Below are 27,373 nucleotides of genomic sequence, written 5' to 3'. Positions count from 1 at the left end.
TAGGCTATTTATTCAGCGAGTTGAATTATCAAGTAATTTTCCATTTAACTTTTTTTTTAAATTAGAAATCGCCAAATCTTTGCATTTGCTGTTCAAATACAGAGAGGAGACGCAAGGTGCAACAGCAGCAAGCTGAACCTCACGTATATTGTGCTATCCCCCACAAACTGTGCTGGCATGCCATGCAATGAGAGCGTGCTACTGTCTCTGCGTATGTCGCCAATTAAATGTTTTAAACACTTTTAATATATGCCCCCTGGACTTCCATAGTCTCGCTGATGTATATGTGTGCCATCTGATTTTACAACGGCAGGGAAGAGGCACTAGGTGAGGCAGGCAGTTTTCCTGCCGCATGGCAGGAGCGCTCGTGGGCCCAGCTACTCCGCAGCTGCAGATTAAACGACAGCGAACTAGCAACAGTCCGTGGTTACGAGTCAAGTGCAGCAACTCATAGTTTCCCTCTGGCCCGCTTGGTTTCAGAATGGAGGATTGTAGCTATATCAAAACAAAAAATGTTTCTAAATTGGACTTTCAGTCAAAGCAGGTAGCAGAAATAAAAGGAAGACTAACACCGGAGCTGAAAGGTTTGCTTCGAGACAAAAGATCACCTGTTTGTTTGGGTAAACAATGCTGATATAATATGTAAAACATACCCTGTTAACTGATGACGATCAAATGGTGTATGATCTACTCTGTTGAGGTAATTTGTAAATTTGATTCTGATGGAGTCACTGTCACACCAACCATGAACCTCGCCGCACGTCACTGAAACACATATCTTAATTTTATGGTTAAAACGAAGATAAAAATACATACATAAAATATAATACATGTGGGGAAAGACGTATTTGTGCATCATACCTGCAGAGTGGAAGCTGCTGAGTCACTAGTCTCTGTCTGTCCTGTCCCTCTTGGTATACTGGACACGATGTATCTGGAGCCCTTTGGCACAGGCTGTCTGACCACCAGCTTTCCTTTCCTGGTCTCTGCTAGAAACAGACTGTACCAGTAGGCATCGTTGGAGACCAGAGTGGAATCTGCGATGGTGGAGTTCCTCTCACTGGTCACACTGTTCCTGCAGGGAGCAGCCGCTTTGCTAGGTTTGGGTTTCTGACACTTGAGCACAATGGTGACCAGTATGGTGATGAGCAGGAGAAATGAAACTGAGCCCAGACCGATGACCAGATACAGGTTTAGGTCAGAAAAGATGTCATATTCCAGAGGCACCTCAGTCATGTCAGGGTAGGCCTTGACAGCAGTCTCCACTGTGGACAGCTTGATGGTGACTGTAGCAGAGAGAGCAGGCTCCCCGTTGTCCTTGGCGACAACAACCAGTCTCTGGTGACGTGGATCTCTGTAACTGAACATCCTCATGGTCCGGATCTCTCCGTTATATTGGTCCAGACTAAACAAGGTGGCATCAGTCACCTGTAGGAACTGGTAGGTAATCCGAGAGTTGTGCACTGAGTCTGTGTCTAAGGCTATCACCTTTGCAACCAGGGATCCTTTATCAGTGGATCTGGGGATCTTTTCCTCCACCACAGAGCCGTGCGCGCGCCATGGAGACACAATAATTGGAGCGTTGTCGTTCTGGTCCACAATAATGATGTGGACGGTGACGTTACTGCTGAGAGGAGGAGAGCCAGAGTCTCTGGCCTCAATGTGGAAAAGAAACTCCTTCTCGATCTCATAGTCAAAAGTTTTTAGTGCGTAAAGATTACCATTCTCTGGGTTGATGGAGAACAGCATGGACATGGAGGTGTTGGCTATCTCCTTCTCCACAATGAAATAAACTAGATACTGGTTTTCATGGAGGTCAGGATCAAAGGCAGTGAGTGAGCTGAGCAAGGCCCCGGGTGCGTTATTCTCCATTACACATATAGTATAAAATGACAGAGGGAATTGTGGGACATTGTCATTAACATCCAGCAGCTCTAAAGTCATAGTTTCATTGTCAGATAAAGGAGGAGAGCCTCTGTCTGTGACAGTGAAGGCGATGTCATATTCTGGGACCTTCTCACGGTCTAATGGCTCTGACACTACTAATTCATAATAGTTATCAGAGGACTCCCTCAGTTTGAAAGGCATGTTGTCCGGAATATGAAGATCCACCACTCCATTATCACCTGAGTCTTTATCACTCACACTAACTACAGCTATGACTGTGTCTAAGTCTATGTTTTCATTGACTGGACTCTGAAAGGATTTAATAGATATTTCTGGGTGGTTGTCATTCATGTCTTCAACTAGAATCTTTATGGTACATTGTCCTGATAAACTATTGGCTCCTTTGTCTGTTGCTATAACTTCCATATCATAAATCCTGAAGTCCTCATAGTTCAGCATTCCTTTGACAGTAATTTCACCAGTGGCAGAATTCAGATTAAATGTTTGTTGAGTTTTTTCTGAAGTGTATAAACTGTATGAGTAACTGATATCAGAATTTGATCCCTCATCTAAGTCTGTTGCATTAAGGTGAATAACAAGGCTGCCAATAGGAGAATTTTCCATTATATTAACATTATATACTGATTTGTCAAATGTAGGTGAATTATCATTGGTGTCTGACACATGAACAATAACACTGGCTGTTCCAGAACGAGCAGGTGTTCCTCCATCTACAGCTGTGAGTATTAAATTATGAACAGCCTGTTTCTCACGATCCAGCGCTTTTGTTAAGATTAATTCAGAAAATTTTGATCCGTCTCTTCCGGTTTGAACCTCAATATTGAAATGGTCGCTTTCACTCAGATGATACGTTTTCACTGAATTAGATCCAACATCAGGATCAACAGCATTGCTCAACGAAAATCTCTCTCCTTTTGGTGTCGATTCAGATATATCTAAATGTATGGCGTCTCTACGAAATTCTGGGGCGTTGTCATTCATGTCTAAAATTTCTACTTCTATGTTAAACATTCGTAAAGGGGTTTCTAATATAACCTCCAGTTTTAGGTAGCAAGATAATTTTGTGTTACAAATGTGTTCTCTGTCGATCTTTTCCACAATATACAGATCACCCGTCTCTTTGTTCACATCCAGATATTTTTTGTTGGCGATCATGTCCACCCGAATATTCCGGTTATTTAGTGTTTTGATGTCCAGGCTGAGATCAGTAGCGAGGTTTGCAACGACTGATCCTTCTTTCATTTCTTCAGGTATGGAGTAATGACGAACCGCACTTGACACACAATAAGCGGATGAAAACAGAACAAGGAGCGACACGTACCTTTTGTATGATTGCATTGTTAAAACCTGCAGCAATGCTTAGTGCGCGTTTTCCGCTGAAGGCAAAACTACATGCAAAATATGCAAAGTAAAAGTCATATAAAAATCCCGTTCAAATCATATTCTTAATATAACTCCCACGAGGCTTCTTTGTGATTACCACTATATGTTTGTTATTGCAAGCGCGGATTTCAGCACCACAGACACGTCCGTTTCTCACAATGTCTGCAGTTCACTGTCGTGGCGATTGTGTATTTTTTTTTCTCTTTTGAGGGAACAGCGCCACTCCTCGGATCTTACCAAGTTTTCCCTTCTAGCTGTAGTCCTTAAGCTATCCATTTATCATATACCTTGAGAAATATGTCTATAATAAGGCCGCTTCAGGCCTCGCTTATATAACGGTCATCAAATTATTTAATTGACTGATACATCTATTTCAAAAACACATAAACACTCAAATTTCATTCCATACCTGCAGAGTGGAAGCTGCGGAGTCACTAGTCTCTGTCTGTCCTGTCCCTCTTGGTATACTGGACACGATGTATCTGGAGCCCTTTGGCACAGGCTGTCTGACCACCAGCTTTCCTTTCCTGGTCTCTGCTAGAAACAGACTGTACCAGTAGGCATCGTTGGAGACCAGAGTGGAATCTGCGATAGTGGAGTTCCTCTCACTGATCACACTGTTCCTGCAGGGAGGAGCCGCTTTGCTGGGTTTGGGTTTCTGACACTTGAGCACAATGGTGACCAGTATGGTGATCAGCAGGAGAAATGAAACTGAGCCCAAACCAATGACCAGATACAGGTTTAGGTCTGAAAAGATGTCATATTCCAGAGACACCTCAGTCATGTCAGAGTAGGCCTTGACAGCAGTCTCCACTGTGGACAGCTTGATGGTGACTGTAGCAGAGAGAGCAGGCTCCCCGTTGTCCTTGGCAACAACAACCAGTCTCTGCTGACGTGGATCTCTGTAACTGAACATCCTCATGGTCCGGATCTCTCCGTTGTATTGGTCCAGACTGAACAAGGTGGCATCAGTCACCTGTAGGAACTGGTAGGTAATCCGAGAGTTGTGCACTGAGTCTGTGTCTAAGGCTATCACCTTGGCAACCAGGGAGCCTTTATCAGTGGATCTGGGTATCTTTTCCTCCACCACAGAGCCGTGCGCGCGCCATGGAGACACAATAACTGGAGTGTTGTCGTTCTGGTCCACAATAATGATGTGGACGGTGACGTTACTGCTGAGAGGAGGAGAGCCAGAGTCTCTGGCCTCGATGTGGAAAAGAAACTCCTTCTCGATCTCATAGTCAAAAGTTTTTAGTGCGTAAAGATTACCATTCTCTGGGTTGATGGAGAACAGCATGGACATGGAGGTGTTGGCTATCTCCTTCTCCACAATGAAATAAACTAGGTATTGGTTTTCATGGAGGTCAGGATCAAAGGCAGTGAGTGAGCTGAGCAGGGCTCCGGGTGCATTATTCTCCATTACACGTATAGTATAAAATGACTGAGGGAACTGTGGTGCGTTGTCATTAACATCTAATAGATGCACAGTTATGGTTTCATTGTCAGATAAAGGTGGCGTCCCTGCGTCCGTCACAATCAGCATGATATCGTATTCAGGTACTGTTTCTCTATCTAAAGGCTCAGACACTATGAGCTTGTAATGCATGGGTCTATCTGATGATTTATTAAGAATAAAGGGCATTGACTGCTGTATGGATAAACTCACTTTTCCGTTATCACCAGTGTCTATGTCACGTATTCCCACTAGTGCAATGACACTTCCTACTGGTATGTTTTCTTCCACTGTGTTTTTAACGGACTGTATGGTAATTTCTGGATAATTATCATTCATGTCCATCACATGGAGGACAACCTTACAATTGCCCAACAATGGGTATGTCCCTTTGTCTCGGGCTTCTATGTGCATTTCATAAAATTTAATATCTTCATAGTCTATAGTTCCCTTCACAGTTACCTCCCCTGTGTCAGGATTCAATGCAAAGACATCCTGTGTTTTTTCTGACGTATACAGAGTAAATGAGTACACTATCTCTGAATTCAGGCCCTCGTCAAGATCTGTAGCATTTAGTGTCACCACTAAAGTTCCTATTGGGGTATTCTCTGTCATGTTAACCGTGTAAGTCTGTTTATCAAACCGAGGAGGATTATCGTTTGTGTCTTGTACTCTGACAATAATATTAGCAGTGCCAGAGCGCACAGGAACACCTCCGTCCACAGCAGTCAGAATTAGATTATGTACTGCATTCTCCTCTCTATCTAAAGACTTTATCAACACCAAATCCACATATTGAGTGCCATCAGTGCCTGTTTGAATTTCGATGGTGAAATGCTCACTAGTACTAAGCTTGTATGTTTTAATTGTATTTATGCCAACATCTGGATCTACAGCATTGGGCAGAGAGAATCTCTCACCCGGTGTCGCTGATTCTGAAACGTCGAGTTCTACTCTGTCACGTCTGAAATGTGGAGCGTTATCATTTATGTCCGTTATTCCAAGCTCAATGTTGAAGATACGCAAGGGGCTTTCTATGATAAAATCAAGCTTTAAAAAGCAAGATGTGGGTTTCGCCGGGCAAAGATATTCCCTGTCCATCTTTTCTACTATATATAGTTCTCCTGTCTTTTTGTTAAAATCTAGATATTTTTTATTGGTGAAAATATCAAGTTTTACCTCTCTTTGTGCCAAACCTCCAAGTTCAAGTCCCAAATCCGCAGCGAGATTGGCCACAACAGAGCCCCTTTCCATTTCCTCCGCTATGGAGTACCGTGTCACAGACAAAGCACCGGGCCATAAAACACACAAGACAAAGACAGCGGTCCAAAGTGCCATCCCTTTTCTCTGCATAAAAAATCGCACAGATTTTAAAATCTTTTGTTGTATTTTTAAAATCTGTCTGTTAAGATGTTCGGATTTGTTTTGAAAGAAAAAAAAACAAAAGAGAAAGATTAGAATCTCACTTTTAGTTTAAAAATAAAAAGCATGTCTTCTGTGAAGAAGCTGTGTGCTACACCATTTACAAATGGGTGTGTCGTGACTTAAGAGAGGGAGAGAGAGACGCATTAAGCTTCAGTGGTCAACAGTGACACCATGTGCCAAACTGTGCATAGTGCAGTAATTGCTTTACAGTCAGCTTATTGCCATGAATTCGCAAAAATGTTTGTTTAAACTGCATTTTTTTTCTTGCGTATAGGGAAGACCGGGGCTTGTTGTCACACGGGTAAGTTGTCACACTGGCAATAACTTGACCACAAAGGGGGTCTACTCAAAAGTGAAATACCAGTTTTTGGCTTTAACATAATGTTATGTCACATACTGTCTGGGAAAAGCTAAGCACACTGTCAACTGAGGTGAGGTCAAATTTCCTAGTTTTCACATATGAAAGTAACAAATACCAACTAAATATGTTTTGTAATTGTCTGCTTAGACACAAATATCAATTATTTAACATTTGAACCTGTTAGAAGAGAGAATAAAGTGTTTCGCTAGACTTTAGTTACAGTGCTGCTTCAAGCTAACTTCAAAATATGGCTAATATTAGCAAATATGGCAATATATGGGGCAAATTGTCTCAGCCAATTTGGGGCAACTTGTCACACTACTAGACACAGAGAATCTGCTGGTCAATGGTTGTTCAATTTGTGATTGTTTTTTGAAAGAACAAAGAAAAAACTCACAGGAGAAGAAAACGTCAGGAATTACACAAGAAAAACAAGAAATGGCAGCACACCACCTGACATGATTGAGAAGGGTGAAGTTGGCCAATTTGCATTCAAGTTCATTGATTAATCGAACTTTTTCTAGCTAAATTTAATCTGGAATATTAATTAAACTGAAGTGTTCTTGTTTTATGTATGCCAAACATGTGTGACGTATGGTGTGACAACTTGGGGCCATCACTTGTGCACCCTCTATTTAAATGCTGATAAGTCTGCACAGCAAAGAGATATCAAAACGACATGAATCAGAGTTTGTGCCCAAGACTTTGATCTTCCATTTGTTGAGTATTTTTTAACAATCTGATGAACTAATTTTAAGATGTATAACAGAGTGTAAAAAGTGTGACAACAAGCCCCCATCTCCCCTACATCTGCTGACTCTCTTATATGTTCTGAGAAACACAGATCTTGTTTGATGCATTATAAGCCAGACTCACTTGGCTTTTCTAACCTGTGAACAATTTGGTGGTGAAACAAAAAAAACGTCCACTTCCAAAAAACTGCTATAAAAACATAACAGTTTTTATTCATATTCTTTATGCTTTTTTCTGCATAAATATGTTAAACAACTTCAACCCTGCTCAAAACTACCAAACATTAAATAATTTTGAGGAATGTAACCCTTTAAATGCCAGTTTGATTGCTTGATGTCACAGTATTTTTTTATGACGAAAACACAAAAAATGAGTTCTTTTCCATAACACAAACGTTAGGTGGCTGAGGCATTATTTTTATATCTGTCATGGATATGTCAAAGATTAGCCAAAATATTGAGTTTGATGCATTATTAGTTTTTGTGTAGCAGCAGTTTTAATTGGTATTTCCCACTTAGGTCCCATTAACTCCTATTATAATACTACATTTTTTAATATCATAGCTATAACAAAATATAATCATGCATTTCTTTATGTAACGGTTTCATTTTGAGAAAAATAGTTACATTTGACATTTTCTACTGTTCACCACTAAAATCAGTCATTAACCCATTATACGCCTCTGCATAAAATCCTTGTACTTTCATCATTTTTTGTGGATGTGTTTTGGATTGTGTTTAGTAGGCTGTTTTAAGTGTGTGTGCGTGTATACATGTGTATGTGTCCGTGTGTGTGCATACATGTGAGTGTGTGTGTGTGCATACATGTGAGTGTGTGTGTGTGTGTGTGTGTGCTGTTTCATGTGTCTTTGAAGTAGTCATTGTTGGTGTTGTAAAACTTGTATGTAATGTCTGATGAAGTTACTTCAGTATATATCATCCACAGACATACACACACTATTTCAAGTAAACAAAAGCATGCCCCCCTTCACTGTGTCAAGGTGAAGAAAACATAATTTTAATCCTGTGACAACCAAGGAGCAAGATAAAGAGGTGTTTCTCTGTGGAAGAGGCTCAGGATGAAATCATGCGGCCTGTAACTGCTAGAGAGATTCAGGGAAGTGAAACATCCAGAGAAAGGGGAGTCTGGACGCCAGGACTGCAGCCAGGTGCTGCTGGCTAACCGCTGTTTGTGTTTTCTCCACATTGACCTCCTTGAAGTGCAGTAGGAAGAGGTGGGGGGGCATGTTTTTGTTTACTTGAAAGGGTGCGTTTGTGGCTGTGTGTGACAGTGTACTGAAGAAACTTCATCAGATATTACAAGCTTTACAAGGTCAACATACCTACTTGAAGCAGCAAAACACATACGTGCACATGCATGCATGCACACACACAGCCTACTAAGCATTGATCTTCCTAACAAATATAAAAGAATTAGCCAAAATTCTTGATTAAATTTTTTGATAAAATCATTCAGCCCATATTTTTGTTGAAACTGATGCCGTTGTTACCAACACAATCACGCTTAGATTCTACAAAATAAATCAAATCCACTATTGCAATTTACAGTGTTTGGCTTGAATAGATTCTTACTTGAAGATGCCATCTGCTGGACAAAAATATGTTTAAGCTGTTGTTTCAATCATTACAACAACTGCTCATTATAGTAGGTTATTTATTGTGGCTGGGTAATAATTATGCTTGAATACAATTTCTTGTATCTAGTATTTAATTACCCTAAATTGAAACACCAGAAAATATGTTTTGTGTCTTCAGTTAAGTATTAAATTATAAATATTATAAATATTCCTGTTTTTCCACAATTTATTGCTGAGGGATATAAACTGGTCACCTCTGGCCAATTGCTATGCAGCACATATTTCCAATTTCTTCTGTAATTTTTTGTTTAAATGTCAAAGAAATATAATATACTTGCAGCAAACCACCTTGTCAAACTGAGCATGTTAGGACCGTTTCTTAGGTCCCAGTTAATGACCAAGCAAGAAGAATGTGGTCATGCAGACTGAGGCATTAATGTGTGCTTCACAGTGACCTATCACATGCATAATAACCAATTAGAAATTAATGATAACTATGTTTCCTCTGGCATAACATATATTATATATTAAACATTGCACATTTGTTTTTCTGACACTTCTTTGAAATCTAAGACATGCATTTCCCAAAGGGTTCAGGATTTGTAGTGTCAGAAGTGTGTGCAGGAGAGGGGATCCTTCAAAACATTAATAAATCCATTGTCCTGCACTAGGCCACTATTAGATGCGCCCTCTGGTGGACAACTGCATATATTGCAGCTGCGTACAAAAGTATTACAGGTCAAAGCAATTTCAGCACTTTGTCAAAGGACAGCTCCCAGTACCAGTGACCGAGGGTAATGGCTGCGACATATAATGCTTGTTCCTCTGTGCTGAGTACTCTGCTGGTGTAACAGAACGGACTAGAAAGATTGTATATTATGTGTGAGCACACAGCACTGTCATTTCTTTGCAGTTTCACCAGCTTCTAGGTTTTAAAGGTAATGAAATGTTCCTTTTTTTCCTTTCATGAAGTTAATGTGAACTTTAAAGTGCTGCTGAGAGAAATCTTACATTCTCTATTTTAGGAACGCCGCCATGCCTCACTCATCTGAAAATAAGTCGAGATGACCTGAATGTGGCTGCTCCTTCAGTCGTCCCTATGGATCACCTTACCACAGAGAAGGTTAGCCTGCTCCCCTCTATGCTCTCTATGGACGCCCGTTTCCTTATTAACAAAATTATTTTCAATCTGAGCCATAGGACGACCTAATTACCCTGCTCATTTCTGGCCAATGGCCATCTCTCATCTCTTGATGGTTAGAACTAATTCCCTGAGAAGTAAGATGTAAAAGGGCACACAGAGAAAGAAGCCACAGGCCCCTTAGCTCACATTCAGGTGTGGCATTTGCAGTTGAGCCCCCCTCTCCTGATGCTTGTATTCATGTTCGTGGTCTTAATTAAAGTGATATTTCGAGAGAGGAGGTTCTGTTTGTTCAGTTAATGAACCCCACTATTCTCTGCGGGCAAATGGAAATGCAAGCACTCCAATTAGCATATGTTAGCATTTTACTATGTTTATTCCTCACCATGGAAAACAGCTTAGCAAAGCGAAAAGCTTTTCACCCTTGTAAGAATAACCGTGGAACTTTTTCACCCCAAAATCATTGACTTGAACTAATTAAAGACAGATCTGCGGAACTTACATCTACATGATTAATGCATGTAGATAGACCAAATTTAACCCTTACTCCCAAACACATGTTTAAGAGATATACAGTACGTCCGACCTTATGAAAAAAATACTTTATTTTCATAAATGTATACAGTACATATGTTAGGGAACCCCCTCATCATACAGTAGTCTGTATCATATCACAGCTTGCATATACATTGACATACTATTTGTCATATTCACACAAGCTCTGTTGGCAAACAAAGAAACACATTTTCTTTTCATGTAACCAAAAAATATAAATTTATAGGGATGTGCAAAATTATTGTCTACCAATGCTTTTCAAAACATTTGTATCTGCAGCTCCAGTTTGATTGTCTAAATAATAATAATAATAATAACAACAATAATAATAATAGACACACATTGATGATGTTGCAATGGCATGTCACATAAATAGCCATCAGAGTTCCTTACATTTCCCAGTCCTTGTTTTTCTTTCATGGTAAATTGCAGATCCTCTCTATTTTTCATACCACATAAAGTATAATTCCTGTTCATTAATTTATCTAGTGAATGGTGTCTTCTTCTGTTTTCATACGAGGTTATCCATCATTTTAATCGTTCCTTCAGGCAGCCATTGAAAACTCAGTCATTGTACAGGTCATTATTTATAATCGCGGCCTCTCCCTGGGGGGACATCTGAAGACGTCTCTTCTTGCCAAAAGTAGAGAAGGAATTGTGGACATCAAGCTCACTTCGCTGTGCAGCAGGCCTCAGGGTGCAAAAGCCTGATGGTGTCCCAGGGATGTACACATTGTGGTGGTAGTCAGGGGGTGGGTGCGGGTGCGGATGGGAGGGAATTGATGGCTGCTGCTGCTGGGGAGGAGGTGTGCACCGAGGAGTCCAGGGGCGAGAGGGGACCCCACTGGGTGAGGGCGTCATCTTATAGTCTGTGGCAAGAGTGTAAAGAGAGGAGAGGTCACTACTTATTATACAGTACTGACTGGCTGCTAAATTACCATTTTAATTTGCATCATGTAAAGTAAGGGTTAGTGTGGTGCAATCAGGATAATAAATTAGAACAAAATAAGCAATCAGCAGCAAAAATACAACCGCAGACCTGCTGAACAGATGTACTGTAGCTCTGCTTGTAACAGAGATGAGCTAAGCCTTGGCAAACAAAGAAACACAGACACTTGAAAGCCCGGATGTCTGTAGTCTGTGATGAAAGCTATTCTTGGTGCAACACATTTGGTCTCTCTTACCTTTTATGCCTTTCATGTGAGTACCCCACGTCCAGTACTGTCCAGGTGCCATGGAGGTGACGTAGTTCTCTGGGTCTGCATGCATGGCTTTCCGCATAAGGGTGCCATCCATGTTGATGGAGTTGTAACTACAAACAAGATAATAGATGTTATAGCACATTTTACTTTTTACACTTTTTTACACATACATATTTTCCTAAACAAATATTGAGAAAAATTTAAAATTGCCTCACAGTAGTCTGATGAAGGTCAAAGGTTAAAATGATACCTTTTAATAGAGGAGTTCTGATTCTTTGTAAGAGTCCAGTCAGTGTTCGGCTGCTTCAACTGCAGAGAAAAAGAAAATTCATTTTAACAATTTAATTTTAATTATTCCTTTAATCATAAGTTCACATTGATAGGTTCTATTTTGAGACTTTTCCCTCTTCAAAATGTGCTTCACTCTCTCCCTATCCGTGACAACAAACGACGTCTGCTCACTCTTGGCCCCTTGAACCATAGAGGTGAGTGATAACTGACAGGAGCATTCTTTGCTTTGAAAATGGAGACATGACTCTTTTCAGATGGATCGTGGCTGCCGCCCTGTGGATGTTTGGAAGAACATGAATTCTAAGAGCTGTTGCCTTCAGCTACGACTCGCCTGTCACTTAGTTTTGCTTTTATCCTCTGTAGCGCAGCGGGAAGGGTGAAAGAGAGCACCGAGTGATATTTATTCCCGATTTAAGTCTCATAGTATGGATTCCACGCTCTATTAATTCACCTAAAGTTGTTAACAAGGGGGATGCGACGTAAGCGTATTATTAGAATCGGTATTCAAAATACTCTCCTCGCCAACTACGCACAAAACCAATTAGAACCCCACCGGGATGAAACGAAACATGATTTTAATCTTCAAAGGAAACCGTGCCAGGGAGGAAATTAAGAAAATTACACACGTCATTGTTTTGTGGATTTTATGCATCACTTTACATTAATATTTGCCTGATGCTCCTCGAGCAAGGTTTTTAATTAAAAGTCTCAGAGAGCCTTGAAAAGTTTGCGGCCCTTGCAGCTGTGTAGTGCATCAGTCCAGACAGCTCTACGCGTATATATACAAAGGCACAGATTCACGCACCTGTCATGTGTGTTTTACACGCAAGAACGTGTATGTAATCTCCCTTTTCACCTTCAATTCATCAGTATAAGCAGGCCCGTGCACTCTTTATATGTGATGCTCAAATAGTTTCATGTCGTTTGTCTTTTATGTGTCACTGACGACCTCACGACGACTCATGTGTGTATGCGCTCAGGGACACCACGGGGGTGTGGTGTGTGTGTGTGTGGGGGGGGGGATTACTGGAACCAATTAATAAAAGGAAGGACACTTCCTCCTGAAGGAGTATAGCTGCAGGCAGAACAATCATCGTGACCTCGAAATCCCTCTTGTGGCCAGAGGTGTTTTGTGCCAGTGACCGATGTGACATTTCTCAGTCTGTTTAGTGGAGTCTGCCATCAAGCATGTATTTTGACGAAAACGCGTCGAGGATCAGCATTACGCACACATTTATGGTCTGCTGCTCTGTCTATTAGGATTAAGAAACACCAGTGTAGACATCCTGCCTCTGTAAATTCGCTCTCTCCTTGTCTCCTTCCTTCCCCCTTCTTCTATTTCACCCCTCCTCCCTCCCACCCTTGCTCGACAAATATGAAGCCACATCTCTCTCTCTCTCTCTCTCTCCCCCCTCACATTCAGAGGACAACGCCGGGCCCGATCTACAGGCTGTCCACGTCTCAGTCCAGCCATGTCCTTGCACCCCCTCCTTCTCCTTGCCCCCTCCCCTCTTGATGTCCTCCCCTGTCTCCCTAACCCGCCATTTGCCATTTTTCATCAATAATGGGCAGCCCCCCCTTGCGAATACGACACATTGTGTGTAGTATAATGGTTCGGTCGTGCTTGTGCCCTTGAGGCATAGTTAGTGAGGTTATCTGTCCTATATTGTTAGTTTGAGAACAAGAAGGCGTGTCGTAAACCCAGCTGGTCGAACAAGAATTGTCTGAACCCAAAGCAAATAAATTCAGACAACTGCCATTCACCTTGTCTGTCACGTATATAACCTTGACTTTGTGTTCAAACTCAGGTGAGGGCAGGTGTGTGCGCTGCCTCACTGCATGAAAAGTGTTTGACAATGACACTGGATGATGTAGACATTATTCTCGCAGGTCACATCTTTTGTAATTACTTCATAAATTATTATTAAACGCATGAATTGTCACCCAGACTGAGCGGAGGACTCAGCTTGAACTACAGCTCCTCTTCCTCTCACATAGTAATTGACATCTCACTTCATTCTAAGACACGGCTTTTTGCGCAGCATATGCTCCCCTCAAGATGGGGCTTTACACTTTCATTAACATGTCAATTAAAATGCAATCTCGAATCGTCTCATTTCATTTTCCGGGTGCAAATAATTACGCGAGGCAACACAACTAGGATAAGTTATTGTCACAGAAATATAAAAAAGACGACATGCTGTGAAATGAGGGAAAATAGAAAATGACTTTTCAGGATTTGCTGGAGTTTGAACCTGTCTGTCACACGTGATTTGACCTTCATGGGACAATGTCACAGACAAGATTTTCAACAGATAGACAGCTGAGATGTGTGCTGTGTTTGTGAGTGAGACAGGCGAATTTAACTGCCTTATATGCGGATTTCACTGTACCTCATTGGGAGTAGTTGCTCCATTGTTCACAGATGCGCTCCGGCTTTGCGCGTTCCATGAGTTTTCTGCGCTCTTTGCCTCGTTGTTCCTCGGTGTGCTGCTCGGGCTGCACGGCTTCAGAAACATAAAGTCACTTTTGGCTGATTCGGGGGTGAGACACACTTTATAACAATATGACTGAGATAGACTGCTATTTCCATTCACCTCCATACAGTTCGTGGGCACTTTGGCGGCGGATGAAATCTGTAGGTTGAGGTTGGATTTTTTAAACACCTCTGGGGGCGGATCGGGCTGAAACCCCCCGCAACAGCAGCAGGCGAACGGGGGCAAGTTGTACCCACTGAGGGTCTCCCTGTCCTTGTAACATTTGACCACAGCCAGCACGATAATTGCCACTAGGAATATTAAAGATATTGTGCTTAGTGACACGATCAAATAAAGAGCAAGGCTTGAGGGGGGCTGCGGGCTGAGCGTCAGGTCTCCAAAATCTGACAGCGACTCAGGTACGCTGTCTACCACTGTGAGGACAATGGAGACGGTGGCGGAAAGTGGCGGCTGTCCATTGTCCTTAACCAGAATTACCAGTCTTTGTCTTGTTGCGTCTTTTTCCACCAACCGGCGAATAGTCCTGATTTCTCCAGTGTATAGAGCCACACTGAACAGCCCCGGATCTGTAGCCTGTAGCACCTGATAAGACAGCCTGGAGTTCTGTCCTGCATCTGCGTCTAACGCTGTTATTTTGGTAACCAGATAGCCCGCGTCTACTGACCGCGGAACCACCTCTGTGGCCACGGTGCCGTTTTTAGGCAGAGGAGAGACAATAACAGGTGCATTGTCGTTCTGGTCCAACACAAAGACATTGACTGTGACATTACTGGCGAGAGGGGGGAAGCCGGCGTCCTGCGCCTGCACCAGAATCTGAAAGTTTCTAAGTTGCTCATAATCAAAGGAGCGTAGTGCGTAGATATTGCCGTTGTCAGAGTTGATTGAGACGTAAGTGGACACGGGCATGCCCTGAATCTGACCCTCGAGAATAGAATAAGACAGATAGGCGTTTTGGTTAGAATCGGGGTCGAATGCAGTTACAGAACAAATGGAAGCGCCAGGGGCATTATTCTCGGTCACATAAACAGTGTATGAAGGTTGAGAGAATCGCGGGGGGTTGTCATTAATGTCAGACACTTGAACAAGGATGGTTTTCCTGGTAGAGAGCGAGGGGGAGCCCAAGTCCCGGGCTGTGAGGGTGATGTTGTACTCAGACACCGTTTCCCTATCCAGAAACTCGCTTGTCACCAGAGTGTAATAGTTCTTAAAAGAGGAATGGAGCTGAAAGGGGACGTTGCTTGGAATTTGGCAGTCAACGTTCCCGTTCTCTCCCGAGTCCCGGTCCATCACACTGATAACAGCTATCACTGTCCCCGGCGGTGCGTCTTCCTGGACAGGTGTGGACACAGATGTGAGGATGACTTCGGGTGCGTTATCATTCACATCCAGGATGTCTACCAGCACTTTACTGTGCACAGCTACAGCTGAGGGTCCCCTATCTTTAGCCTGAACATACAGCTCATATACACTGGCTTTTTCATAGTCCACAACGCCCTTGACTCGGATCTCACCCATGTACGGGTCCACGCTGAACAGTTCACGCACCTTGAGTGGTGCGTGCCCGCTAAATGCATAAGTCACCTCTCCATTCGAGCCTTCGTCCAGGTCTGTGGCGTTCAGTTTCAGCACTAGTGTTCCTCTCGGTGCGTTCTCCACCAGGCTTGCCCGGTAAACTGAGCGATCAAACACAGGCACGTTATCATTGGCATCTAACACTGTAATAGTTATCAGCGCAGTCCCAGATCGTTCCGGTGAACCGCCGTCAAAGGCAGTTAGAACCATTTCGTGCTTTTTTTGCTGTTCCCGGTCCAGTGGGGTGTCTAGCACGAGCTCAGCAAACTTGCTTCCATCATTCCGCGTCTGGATATTCAGTATGAAGTGCTCGTTTGAGCTTAGCTGGTATGAGCGCAGGGAGTTGGTGCCCACGTCCTGGTCCTGTGCGCTCTCTAACGGGAAACGGGAGCCGGGCGCAGCGGACTCTGTGATGTCAAGATTGAATTCGCTCCACGGGAAACTCGGGGAGTTGTCATTTACATCTAAAATCTCAACTTCCACTCTGTACAGTTCTAATGGGTTTTCAATGACTACTTGTAAGTGTAAAAAACAGCTGGGGCTCCGTTCACAAAGCTCCTCTCGATCTATCTTTTCGTTGACGAAGAGAATGCCATTCTCCAAGTTCACTTCTAAATACTGCTTCTTTGCGCCGGAGACAATACGAAACCGACGGGCTGACAGCTTGGCCACATCCAATCCCAGGTCTTCGGCGATGTTGCCCACGAAAGCTCCATGCTCTAGCTCTTCAGGAATTGAGTACCGTATTTGCGCAAGAACCAGGTCCACTACACAAGCACACAGAAGCAGACATATAACCAGGCCAGTCACCGGTACCCAGCTGCCTCTGGAGAGTCTCTGATCCATTTGAGCAGCGTGCGTAAAATCACCTCACCCAGACATGTTTTTTTCTCTCAGAGCCAATAATAAAGGTAAAACGTTGTCCCAAGTTAAAAAAAAAATCTTCATTAAAGTTTGTTATATTTATGTGTATAACTCTGCAGGATATTTAAGATGACAAAACAAGAGGGAAGAGGAGAGTGAAAACACTTCTCTCTGTTGTGCTCCACACCGGTGGTGTGTGTGAACGGGGAGGCTTGCGCTTTGATTTTCCAGTGTATTAGGCGCTCGGAGGAGCTAGTGGGGAGGTGTGTGTGTGTGTGAGAGAGAGAGAGAGAGAGAGAGAGAGAGAAGAAGGGAGGGAGGGGAGACGGTGTGTATGTTTGTGTGTGACGGAGAGAGAGCAAGAGATGGAGGGGGTGGACGTAGCCTCTCGCAGCTCCGTATTGGAGGACGCCGACGCGAAGTGCGACTCTAATTACTGTAGACGGTTAACCCTTTCTCATCCTCATGTCTGTGCTCCTCTGACCCATTAAAGAGACGAGAAGGCGCAAGTTTGACACCAGACGTCAGAGCCTGATTTGGATTAGGAGACAAATTGTGTCGTGGGTGTCGTTTTCTAGGCTGCATTACTAGATGAAGATGTGGATAAGGATTTATCTTGTGCCTTACAGGGCCAGGACAGCAGGGGCATTAGTATTATTTTACTGTTTTATTATATGCCCAATTGTAACTTTAGAGAGTCATAAACTATTCTAAACTATTCTTCTGGGGATCTATACAGTTACATGTTGAAATGCAGAAAACAAAAACAGGCTTAGCACTCATTCTCTTTGCCTCGATTGGCCCAGTGGCCACTACCAGTGGGCTCCTGGGACTCCATAATGATTTTTAATTAGAGCCCTTTGAAGATGAATGCCCACACTGCAAAACAGTCCCATTCATTAATCATCACACACGAAATTGGGGTTTCACAAAAACAATCTTTGATAGGTCAGGATGTTTGTTTTTTTTACAGTTCAACATTTAAATGAGTGTGAAATGCATTTTAGAGTTTAAAGTGATTACACTGAGTCATATACGGACAACACAGCCATACAAATACGCATTACACGACTTTAATTCAGTTAAGTAGGCCTGAACATGTATCAACATAATCAACATAAAAGCAATGTCATAGCTTTAATCATACTTGTCGATAATCAGGTATTATAGCTTGGATTAGACAAATATCCCATAGGTGATGTGTTTACAGCATAAAGAGCGCAGAAAAGGCGAGTGCTGAGGAATGTTTTTAAAGACTTTGACCAGATTACAATTGACTGCCACTAGATTTATTTTTTTATGTGACAAAGAGGACAAGTCTTTAGAGCGCGGCACATGTTTTTTTCAGATCTAATCTTTCTCCAGTTAATCCTGGTCAGTTAGACAACCACTGAACGACAGAGAGCGGGAAAGAAGGAGAGGAACTGAAGGATTCCTTTGTGCATTCGGGGTCGTCTCCACACAGACACGAGTGGCATTCTAATGTAAAACGGAGGCTTCAAATCTGAAAGTCTCTTCTTGGGACTGACGACACAGCATTGGCCCCAGGGCAACGTTAGGCTTGTTAAGCCATAGTAAAAAGTGGAGAAAAGGAGAAAGATGAGAGAGAAAGAACAGCAAACACAAATATTTCTGCTTCCTAAGGGCAGCATTTTCTTTTACACTTGACACTACAGTTTCTATTAAGTTGGCCCCAAAGCCCGAGGACTGCATCATCTACAGAAAACTGGTTTGATGGTTGGTCCTCTGTGTGGGTGATCAGGGAAGCAAACTTGATGTCTAATGTTGCTGTGATCTTTTCATCATTTCTCTTTTTAAGTAACAATACAATAACAATCAGGAAATGGATGCAGTTTCTCTATAATTCATTTTGGTGAGTTAACTGTAGCAAATGTCAGCCTTACTTATGCACGCAAACTGCAGAAAAATCAGGTGATTATTCTAAAAGAAGTATCAATAAAAAGTATCACTACTTCCCGGGAACAAAAGTTGTCCTCGGCCTTTCTTTCCAACAAGCAACCCCGAAATCCACCACCCTCCCCTTTTCAGGAAAAAACGCTCAAATCCCCAGGTTTAAATAAGCAGAAAACACAATCTGCTTGTGTAGACTTAACCTCAAGCAGATGGTTAAGCTTCTCCAGAAATGATTACATTTCTGGAAAAGAAAAAAAAATCACCACCACCAGTTCCATTGCTTTTCCCTTCTTTTTAATTAACGGAGTGAAGGATTAGTGTGCAGCTATCCGGGATCAACCGTTCTCCGACGGAAGAATACAAATGTTTTGTGATAAATAATCCCAAAGCACTCCGGCCCGCGGTCCCTCGGTGCCTGTTACATTAGCATGCATTACACGGAGCATTAAGCCGGTCTCATCCGCCCCTATCGCCTCGCTCACCCCATTGTCCGACAGAAAGACAGCCATTACTTTCTCTGAACTACCGCTCAACAGCCACCTGACCATGACCCCACTCCCTGAAGAGTGACAGTGGATGAAAAGGTGCTGGTGGGTGGATCAGGGACGATGGACTAGTAATTAGAAACTATACTAACGTTATATAATAGTATGTGTATGTTTTCTTCAAGAGTTTTCACGTATCCACATGTGGGCTACGTTTAATTTAGACCATAATGTAGCCTACAAAATCAAGCCCAACTGGAGTTTGTGTTTTTCATTCGTGATCCTATGGCGCCATCTAGTGGGAACTGTTTGATAATATAGGCCTACATGGGCTGAATAACAGGGCTATGTTGTTACATGTTGTGCTGGAAAGTAACTAAGCATATTTACTTAATTACAATCTTGTCCTATATTTCTGCTAATAACTCCACTCCACGGTATTTCAGAGGGAAATACTCCATATCATATCATACATCAGAGAGACCAAACCAGTACCAGGTTTACTATTAACTTCTAATAATGCTTAGAGTTCTTTTACAGTGCTGCTTTGAGTAAATGATCTGAATCCTTTTTCCACCCCTGTACTTACAACTTGTTGTTGACTCTGAATCAGAGTCAACAACAAGTTGACTCTTATGCAAAGCATATGCAAATCTCTACACATGTAAACAAAGGACAACAAGCCAGATAAATACATACAAACAAAAAATATATCAGTTGACAAATATAGAATAGAATGTGTTCAATCTATTTTGCAAACACGTGACACATGTGGTGTAAACACCCCATCACACTTTAAAATATTATGGAATTTAACTCAATTGCCAATTAATCTGCCAGATGTTTTCAGCCCATTCAGAGGATTAGCTGTTTCACAGACCTTAAACAACAATAGCCTATAACAGAAACACACACACAATAGACAAATATTAATCCAGAACATGTACAAACCTGTGTGTTTAGTCTTCATCAAGCTTATTTGTGAAACCATATTCAGAATGCAGTGAAAAAGTCTGACATTTAAAATAAATCAATAAATAAATGTACTCAGTATCAGGTTTGTCTCAGACTATAACACGAGGTGAAGGTAACGATTAGTCTACACTGCAGGCTATATTAAATTAAGGTAAGAAATAGGCCTATTACAATGTGGACGTGACAGAAAGCATCTGTCTTTGTGGAAGAAAAACAACGTGAAAGTTCATTAAGTAAGTGAATCATCAATCAAGATTTGTCAATTATGCTATTTACAGGTGTCACTTTGTTCGCATCAGAGGCCATTAAATACACTCAACAAAAATATAAACGCAACACTTTTGTTTTTGCTCCCATGTTTCATGAGATGGACTTGAAGATCTAAACTTCATTCCAGATACACAATATTACCATTCCTCTCAAACATTGTTCACAAATCTGTCTAAATGTGTGATAGTGAGCACTTCTGCTTTGCTGAGATAATCCATCCCACCTCACAGGTGTGCCACATCAAGATGCTGATCTGACATCATGATTAGTGCACAGGTGTACCTCAAACTGCCCACAATAAAAGGCCACCCTGAAATGTGCATTTTGTTTCTGCTTTATTGGCGGTCTGGGGACTCAGAACCAGTCAGTATCTGGTGTGACCACCATTTGCCTCATGCAGTGCAACACATCTTCTTCGCATAGAGTTTATCAGATTGTCTATTGTGGCCTGTGGAATGTTGGTCCACTCCTCTTCAATGGCTGTGCGAAGTTGCTGGATATTAGTGGGAACTGGTGCACGCTGTCGTATACGCCGGTCAAGCACATCCCAAACATGTTCAATGGGTGACATGTCCGGTGAGTATGCTGGCCATGCAAGAACTGGGACATTTTCAGCTTCCAAGAATTGTGTACAGATCCTTGCAACATGGGGCCGTGCATTATCTTGCTGAAACATGAGGTGATGTTCATGGATGTATGGCACAACAATGGGCCTCAGGATCTCATCACGGTATCTCTGTGCATTCAAAATGCCATCAATAAAATGCACCTGTGTTCTTCGTCCATAACAGATGCCTGCCCATACCATGACCCCACCACCACCATGGGCCACTCGATCCACAACATTGACATCAGCAAAGCGCTCACCCACACGACGCCACACACGCTGTCTGCCATCTGCCCTGAACAATGTAAACCGAGATTCATCCGTGAAGAGAACACCTCTCCAACGTGCTAGACGCCATCGAATGTGAGCATTTGCCCACTCAAGTCTGTTACGGCGACGATCTGGAGTCAGGTTAAGACCCCGATGAGGACGACGAGCATGCAGTTGAGCTTCCCTGAGACGGTTTCTGACAGTTTGTGCAGAAATTGTTTGGTTATGCAAACCAATTGTTTCAGCAGCTGTCTGATTGGCTGGTCTCAGACGATCTCGGAGGTGAACCTGCTGGATGTGGAGGTCCTGGGCTGGTGTGGTTACTCGTGGTCTGCGGTTGTGAGGCCGGTTGGATGTACTGCCATATTCTCTGAAACGCCTTTGGAGACGGCTTATGGTGGAGAAATGAACATTCAATGCACGAGCAACAGATCTGGTTGACATTCCTGCTGTCAGCATGCCAATTGCACACTCCCTCAATGCTTGTGGCATCTGTGGCATTTTGCTGTGAGACAAAACTGCACATTTCAGGGTGGCCTTTTATTGTGGGCAGTTTGAGGTACACCTGTGCACTAATCATGATGTCAGATCAGCATCTTGATGTGGCACACCTGTGAGGTGGGATGGATTATCTCAGCAAAGCAGAAGTGCTCACTATCACACATTTAGACAGATTTGTGAACAATGTTTGAGAGGAATGGTAATATTGTGTATCTGGAATGAAGTTTAGATCTTCAAGTCCATCTCATGAAACATGGGAGCAAAAACAAAAGTGTTGCGTTTATATTTTTGTTGAGTGTATAAGAGAAGGCCTTTTTGTTTTTAAATCTTGGTGCTCCACCTAGCGGCTGTTGATCATCACAACAGCTGCAGACCCAGAATAAGACCCCCTCTTTGGTGACGCCGTTACACTTGTTGTACAATGTTGCAAGCTATATATTATTTTACCTGATTTTTAAAAAGACTAACTTCATAAAATGTATTTCACAACGTTTCATTGTCAATATAAGACAGGTCTGCTCCAATATATATTTTCTTTTTGTTGTTTTTTACCCAGTATAATGTTGTTAGTTAGCACCTCCCTCACTTGACAGTCTTTGGTTATAAAGAGCAGTTAAATCTACAGGTACACAAACTGAAAATCAGAATCAGAGATACTTTATTAATCGCAGGGGGAAATTGCTTACATTCCAAGTGCTCCATGCATGATCAGAAATATTACCAGATTAGAAATATAAAACAAGGTAAGGTAAAGTAGCAAGTAACTAAAATAAAGTCAAATTCTAAACACAAAATAAAAATTCACGTCATAAAATGTAAAACACTGAAAATCATTGTAAATAGACAGCGACTCCTACTGGAGAAAAGTTGTATATTCCAGCTGCCGACTACAATAACATTATATATATGTGTATAGATGAAGGATAAATCTCAACCAGATGTGTTTTAATACGTTTTTTTAAACTCAGAATAGGATTATATTCAAATGCTGGGCAAAGCGCAAGTTATGAGTCTGTTAGAAAACATCATAACATGCCCACAGTGTATTATTTCCCCACAGACTTAACTTAGATTTGCGTGTGGTCCTTGTAAGCCTGTAATTATGAGACAAAAGGCTTCACTTACAGAGATTTGTGAAGCAAAAGCAAAACATCGGACAGCGCCCATGGTTGAACCCTTTGGCCCGCGGACCTAAGGAGAGATACGTTCAGTTGTAGAAGTAACCATTGAGCTAAACCGATGCAATCAACTTCGTAACACAACCTCCTTATATACATGAGAAGTCGCTGCTATGACTGTGGCTGATATCAGACTTTTCGAAAATGTAAACTGAGCAACGGGTAAAGAATCACGCGTTGAATAAAGACATGATAAATGTATAAAGTAAGAAATGTTACAGAAGTCTCACAATTCATGTCGTAGAGCTGACGTCGTCTTCCTGAAAAAGTACAGCTGGTCACGTGGTGTGTGTAGACTCAGACCACGAGACAAGCGGCTCGGCTCAACTGTTTTATTTACTGACCGGCGATGCGTGAAATGACTATTGACAGAGCACCGACTGTCAGTGGAGGACCAGCTTGTCCTGGGACCACAATAATAAACAAACCACAGTTAAATCTTTACAATAGCCTCTATTTTCTCAGTCTTTTGACGTTATTTCAATTTTATTTTATTTTAAATTTTTGCTCTCATAAAAGTAGCCTACATAACGCCGTGGTAAAACATGGCGAGTTGGTAACATATCAAGACGTAGTTTTAAATGACGTCTTCCTTTTCTGAATCTAGTGGTTACGATGACACGGAAACACCACTAGGAGGAGCTAAAGACCAATAAATGACGGGCCAAAGTACAATTTTCACATACTGTGCCCCCTACTGATACAAAAACATGAATTAAGGGCCACATATATCCTTAAGTATGTGCATCCCTAGCTATAAGTGCTCAGTGTAGTGTGTGCATTTATATATTAATCTCCTTTACTGTGACGTATGTGTGTTTCTTGGCAACTGAATGTGCAAGTATGAAATTATTTTGATCGCTTCAGCAGATGTGCCTCTGTTTGTGAATGTTTGTGTTTGGGAGGGTTGAACAGAAGGCAAAAGGAAATGAGTGAGGAGACAACGAAAATACAGACATATGATGAAAGAGAGGGTGACTTCCACCTGCAGTTAGCTTCACCTCATCACTCCACAGTTTCCATAATAACCAGGTTGAACTTTGTCCAGTGTGTCACCACAATATCTATCAGAGAAGATAAACAAAGTAAAAAAAAAAGAGAGAGATGCAAGAGTGAGAGGAAAGGTGGGAGGTCATGCAAGACAGAGAGAAATCATGAGGGAGGAAGGCAGGTGAGAAGAGATAAGAGTAAAGAGAACAAAGGCACACGGTAGCGGACTCAGTGATAGGAAAATGAAGAGCAGGGATAGGGGAAAGGAGAGGGAGGAAAAGGAGGGAAAGAGAGAGAATAGAGGTTTTCGTCCACATGCTCCTCAGCTGTGTAAACTGAAGGTCTCTGCTGCTTCTCGGATTCCCCTGAAGAAGGGGGATATTTATAGGAGGCTGGCAGTGGTAGTGAATGGACCCTTGCTCTGTCACACCCACTAATATTATTATTATTACTTTATATGCGCAAAAATGGAAAATGTCAGCAACTTGAGAGGCCTACAGAGACAGTGCGTGCATGCACTATGTCTCATTCCTTGTCTGTGTGTGTGTGTCCTGATGTTCATGCGAAACTGTCTGTTGGTGAGACATAGGATTTATATAAAAAGCAACGGTGAAAAAGAGAGCAGAGAGAAGACCAAATTAGAGAAAAAACAAGAAGTTGGCATGTATCAAAAGGTGAAACCTGATCTACTGAACTTATTAGAGCTGTCAAATTGTGAGAGAAAGAGAAAGGGAGAGAGGGAGAGGTAGAGCAGGGCTAGACAGACACAGACATGAGCACATATTCCATTCCAGATTATAAGATTCCCGCAAGTCGTAGACGTGTTGAAACAGACTACACACACACGCACACACACACAATGACATACAGGTCCACAACCACTTGGTAACAGATGCAAACTCAGGCACACATGCAGAAACACAAACAGTCTGATAGACATAACAGACGTGCACGCGCATGAACACATGCTGGGGAGAGAGGAAATTCCAGAGGGAACAGGTGGGAGTGGTGATAGCAATCTATCAGGATAACTTTGATCTTCCCCATGCCCCTGTCACCACTGTTCAAATACACTGGATAGATCAGCATGGCCTCCAATCAATCATTATGTGCACATGCACGCCAAGATGTAGTAATGGCACCACACCAAAATACGCGCAAAGCAACAGAATGTGCCCGCTGAAATTAAGCTGAGATGCATCCTTAGTTGTAGTGTGCTGATGGTCTGTTTGTCTACCCACTCATCCTGATGCCCTGGCCAAAGTAAAGCAGACACAGAAAAACACCTCTTCCCTTTCCTTTTTTCTTTTCCAATGAGAAAAAATGGTCTGAAGGGGGCAGTGTTGAGAAAATCTAAAGCGATTTGATTGGTTGGGTTACACCTGAAACACTGTAAAAAAAAAAAAAAAAAACATATTGGAATGTTGGGTCTAGAGAGGTGAAATGTAACTGCAGTGTTGATTCAGTCATTTATTATTTTTTTTATTATTATTTTTGAAGATTGCCAACAACATGATCTGTGATTGGAGAGAGGGAAGAAAAACATGAGGAAGGAAAAAAGGAAGGGAAAAGGGAGACAGAGAGGAGACAGAGATGCAGCTCTGGCACAAAACCAATGTCTACTGAGGACAGAAGCCAAAGGTCAAGTGTGTGTGTTTGTTTGCGGGTACACAAGTGTGTGTATGTGTGTGTGTCCTCAGGGTGACCTGAACTTTAGGGCATATTAAACAAAATCATTCAGTACAATGTCTCATCACCAGAAAGAAAATACCAGAATGTCCGTTACATCAGCCAAGACCGTGTGTGGTTTTGTGTGTATGTGAGTGTGGGTGAATGCCAAGGCAGAGATGAGAGTGGAGAGCCCCTGCCTTAGGGGACATAAAGACAGTTGATTGACAAGCCACATGAATGTGCCTGTGTAACCGTCTTGGTACTAAATCTTCATAATCACTACACATCTCCTCTTTTGTCCCTCTGCTCCACCCATCCATTACCGCCATTTCACCTCTTTCAAGTCCCCTTCAATCCCTGCATCCCTCTCCCAACCATCCCTCCTTCTTGAACCTCTCTGCTTCCTCTTTAGTTTGTTTTATAGGGAGGTGGGTGTGTATTAATGACCCCCTCGGCAATTAGCTACCTTAAAGCATAAAAAGTCATGAATGGAGTCCTGCCCATGAACAGGTTTGCACATAAACACATTGGTCAGCTAACAAAGTGCTGCAAGGCCCAAGCATGAGTAGCAATCAAGAAAACATGCAAGGAGCGGAAAAAACCTCAATCATGACGGAAACTGTTTGCAGAAATTATTCATTTCCCTCCTTTTTTATGTTTTCCTTGTGCTGACTGTACACTCCTCCCTCTGCACGGTCTCTCTCTTTTGCTCTCACTCTTTTCCTCTTGCACATTCCTCTCCATTTTGCATATCTTTAACCCCCCGCACTAAACCTCACCACTTTTAAAACAACTTGCCTTCCCCCTCTCATTCTCTCCTTTTTCTTTCTTTCACTCCACCTTATTCCCGCCTTCCCCTCACTACCTGACATTGTGGCTCGATGCCCAGTGAGTCACACCTCTGCTAAAATCATCAGAGATGGAGGGAGGGAGGAGGGAGCAAAAGAAAGAAATCGTCAAGAGAGAGAAAAAGCAGGAGAGTATGACAGAGAGAAAAATATAGAAAATAAAAATGGGAGGAGAGAAAGTTAGAGAGGCAGAAAGAGGGAGCCTCCTGGGAGAGAAAAGAGCATAGAGTGCATTTAACTTTTTGACTCCAGTAGTCAGTGTGTGCTTGTCAGTAACAGTTAGCCTGTAGACAACAACACTTTCCACACACTGCTCAGGCACACACGTGCATACACTAATACAAATGCACGCACAACCATACACAAACACAGCCGCACGGTGACATCGTGCATGAGCCCACCTGCATCCTCTGCATGCACACACACACAACAATCAGACATGCAAACAAACCAGAGTAGAGCGTGTGGCTGCAGCCCTGCCTCTCTGCATCAGCCTCCCCCTCCCTCTCTACACGTTGCCCCTGGATACCACACAAACACTCCCTGTTGGGCAACACTGGGAGTCAGGAGAGGACGTACATGGGTCACACACCTCCCCAAGCACTGCAAGTTTGAAAGCAGTTGCATGTGTTAATTTGTGTGAGTCTGTTTGTGCATTTGG

At 42.5% G+C, this 27,373-nt stretch overlaps 3 protein-coding genes across 3 annotated transcripts; all 3 read right to left on the bottom strand.

Annotated features, from left to right (window-relative positions):
• Positions 1-855: 855 nt before the first annotated feature.
• Positions 856-3,258, bottom strand: LOC114442201 (protocadherin alpha-C2-like). The gene has a single exon (XM_028415557.1). It carries the CDS (start codon positions 3,244-3,246, stop codon positions 856-858), a length of 2,391 nt encoding a protein of 796 aa, XP_028271358.1. The 5' UTR covers positions 3,247-3,258.
• A 424-nt stretch (positions 3,259-3,682) lies between these two features.
• On the bottom strand, positions 3,683-5,359 carry LOC114443032 (protocadherin alpha-C2-like). The gene has a single exon (XM_028416941.1). The coding sequence runs from the start codon at positions 5,357-5,359 to the stop codon at positions 3,683-3,685; it is 1,677 nt and encodes a 558-aa protein (XP_028272742.1).
• A 5,781-nt stretch (positions 5,360-11,140) lies between these two features.
• Positions 11,141-16,985, bottom strand: LOC114442326 (protocadherin-10). The gene is made up of 4 exons (XM_028415772.1): positions 14,463-16,985; positions 12,029-12,087; positions 11,761-11,888; positions 11,141-11,445 (listed from the first exon to the last, which is right to left on the bottom strand). Exons 1-4 carry the CDS (start codon positions 16,983-16,985, stop codon positions 11,141-11,143), a joined length of 3,015 nt encoding a protein of 1,004 aa, XP_028271573.1.
• Positions 16,986-27,373: the final 10,388 nt, after the last annotated feature.

Source organism: Parambassis ranga, chromosome 10 (genome assembly GCF_900634625.1).
Source record: "Parambassis ranga chromosome 10, fParRan2.1, whole genome shotgun sequence".
Taxonomy (NCBI): Eukaryota; Metazoa; Chordata; class Actinopteri; family Ambassidae; genus Parambassis; species Parambassis ranga.
This window is presented reverse-complemented; position numbering and strand designations above follow the sequence as displayed.

Excerpts from the sequence above, each read along its gene's own strand:
- LOC114442201 (XM_028415557.1), bottom strand. The coding sequence starts at position 3,246 with ATGCAATCATACAAAAGGTACGTGTCGCTCCTTGTTCTGTTTTCATCC.
- LOC114442326 (XM_028415772.1), bottom strand. The coding sequence starts at position 16,985 with ATGGATCAGAGACTCTCCAGAGGCAGCTGGGTACCGGTGACTGGCCTG. Across the intron at positions 12,088-14,462 it reads GAGCAACTACTCCCAATGAG|TTGAAGCAGCCGAACACTGA; the intron begins GTACAGTGAAAT and ends TTTTCTCTGCAG. Across the intron at positions 11,889-12,028 it reads CAGAACTCCTCTATTAAAAG|TTACAACTCCATCAACATGG; the intron begins GTATCATTTTAA and ends TCTTGTTTGTAG.
- LOC114443032 (XM_028416941.1), bottom strand. The coding sequence starts at position 5,359 with ATGACAGAGAATACCCCAATAGGAACTTTAGTGGTGACACTAAATGCT.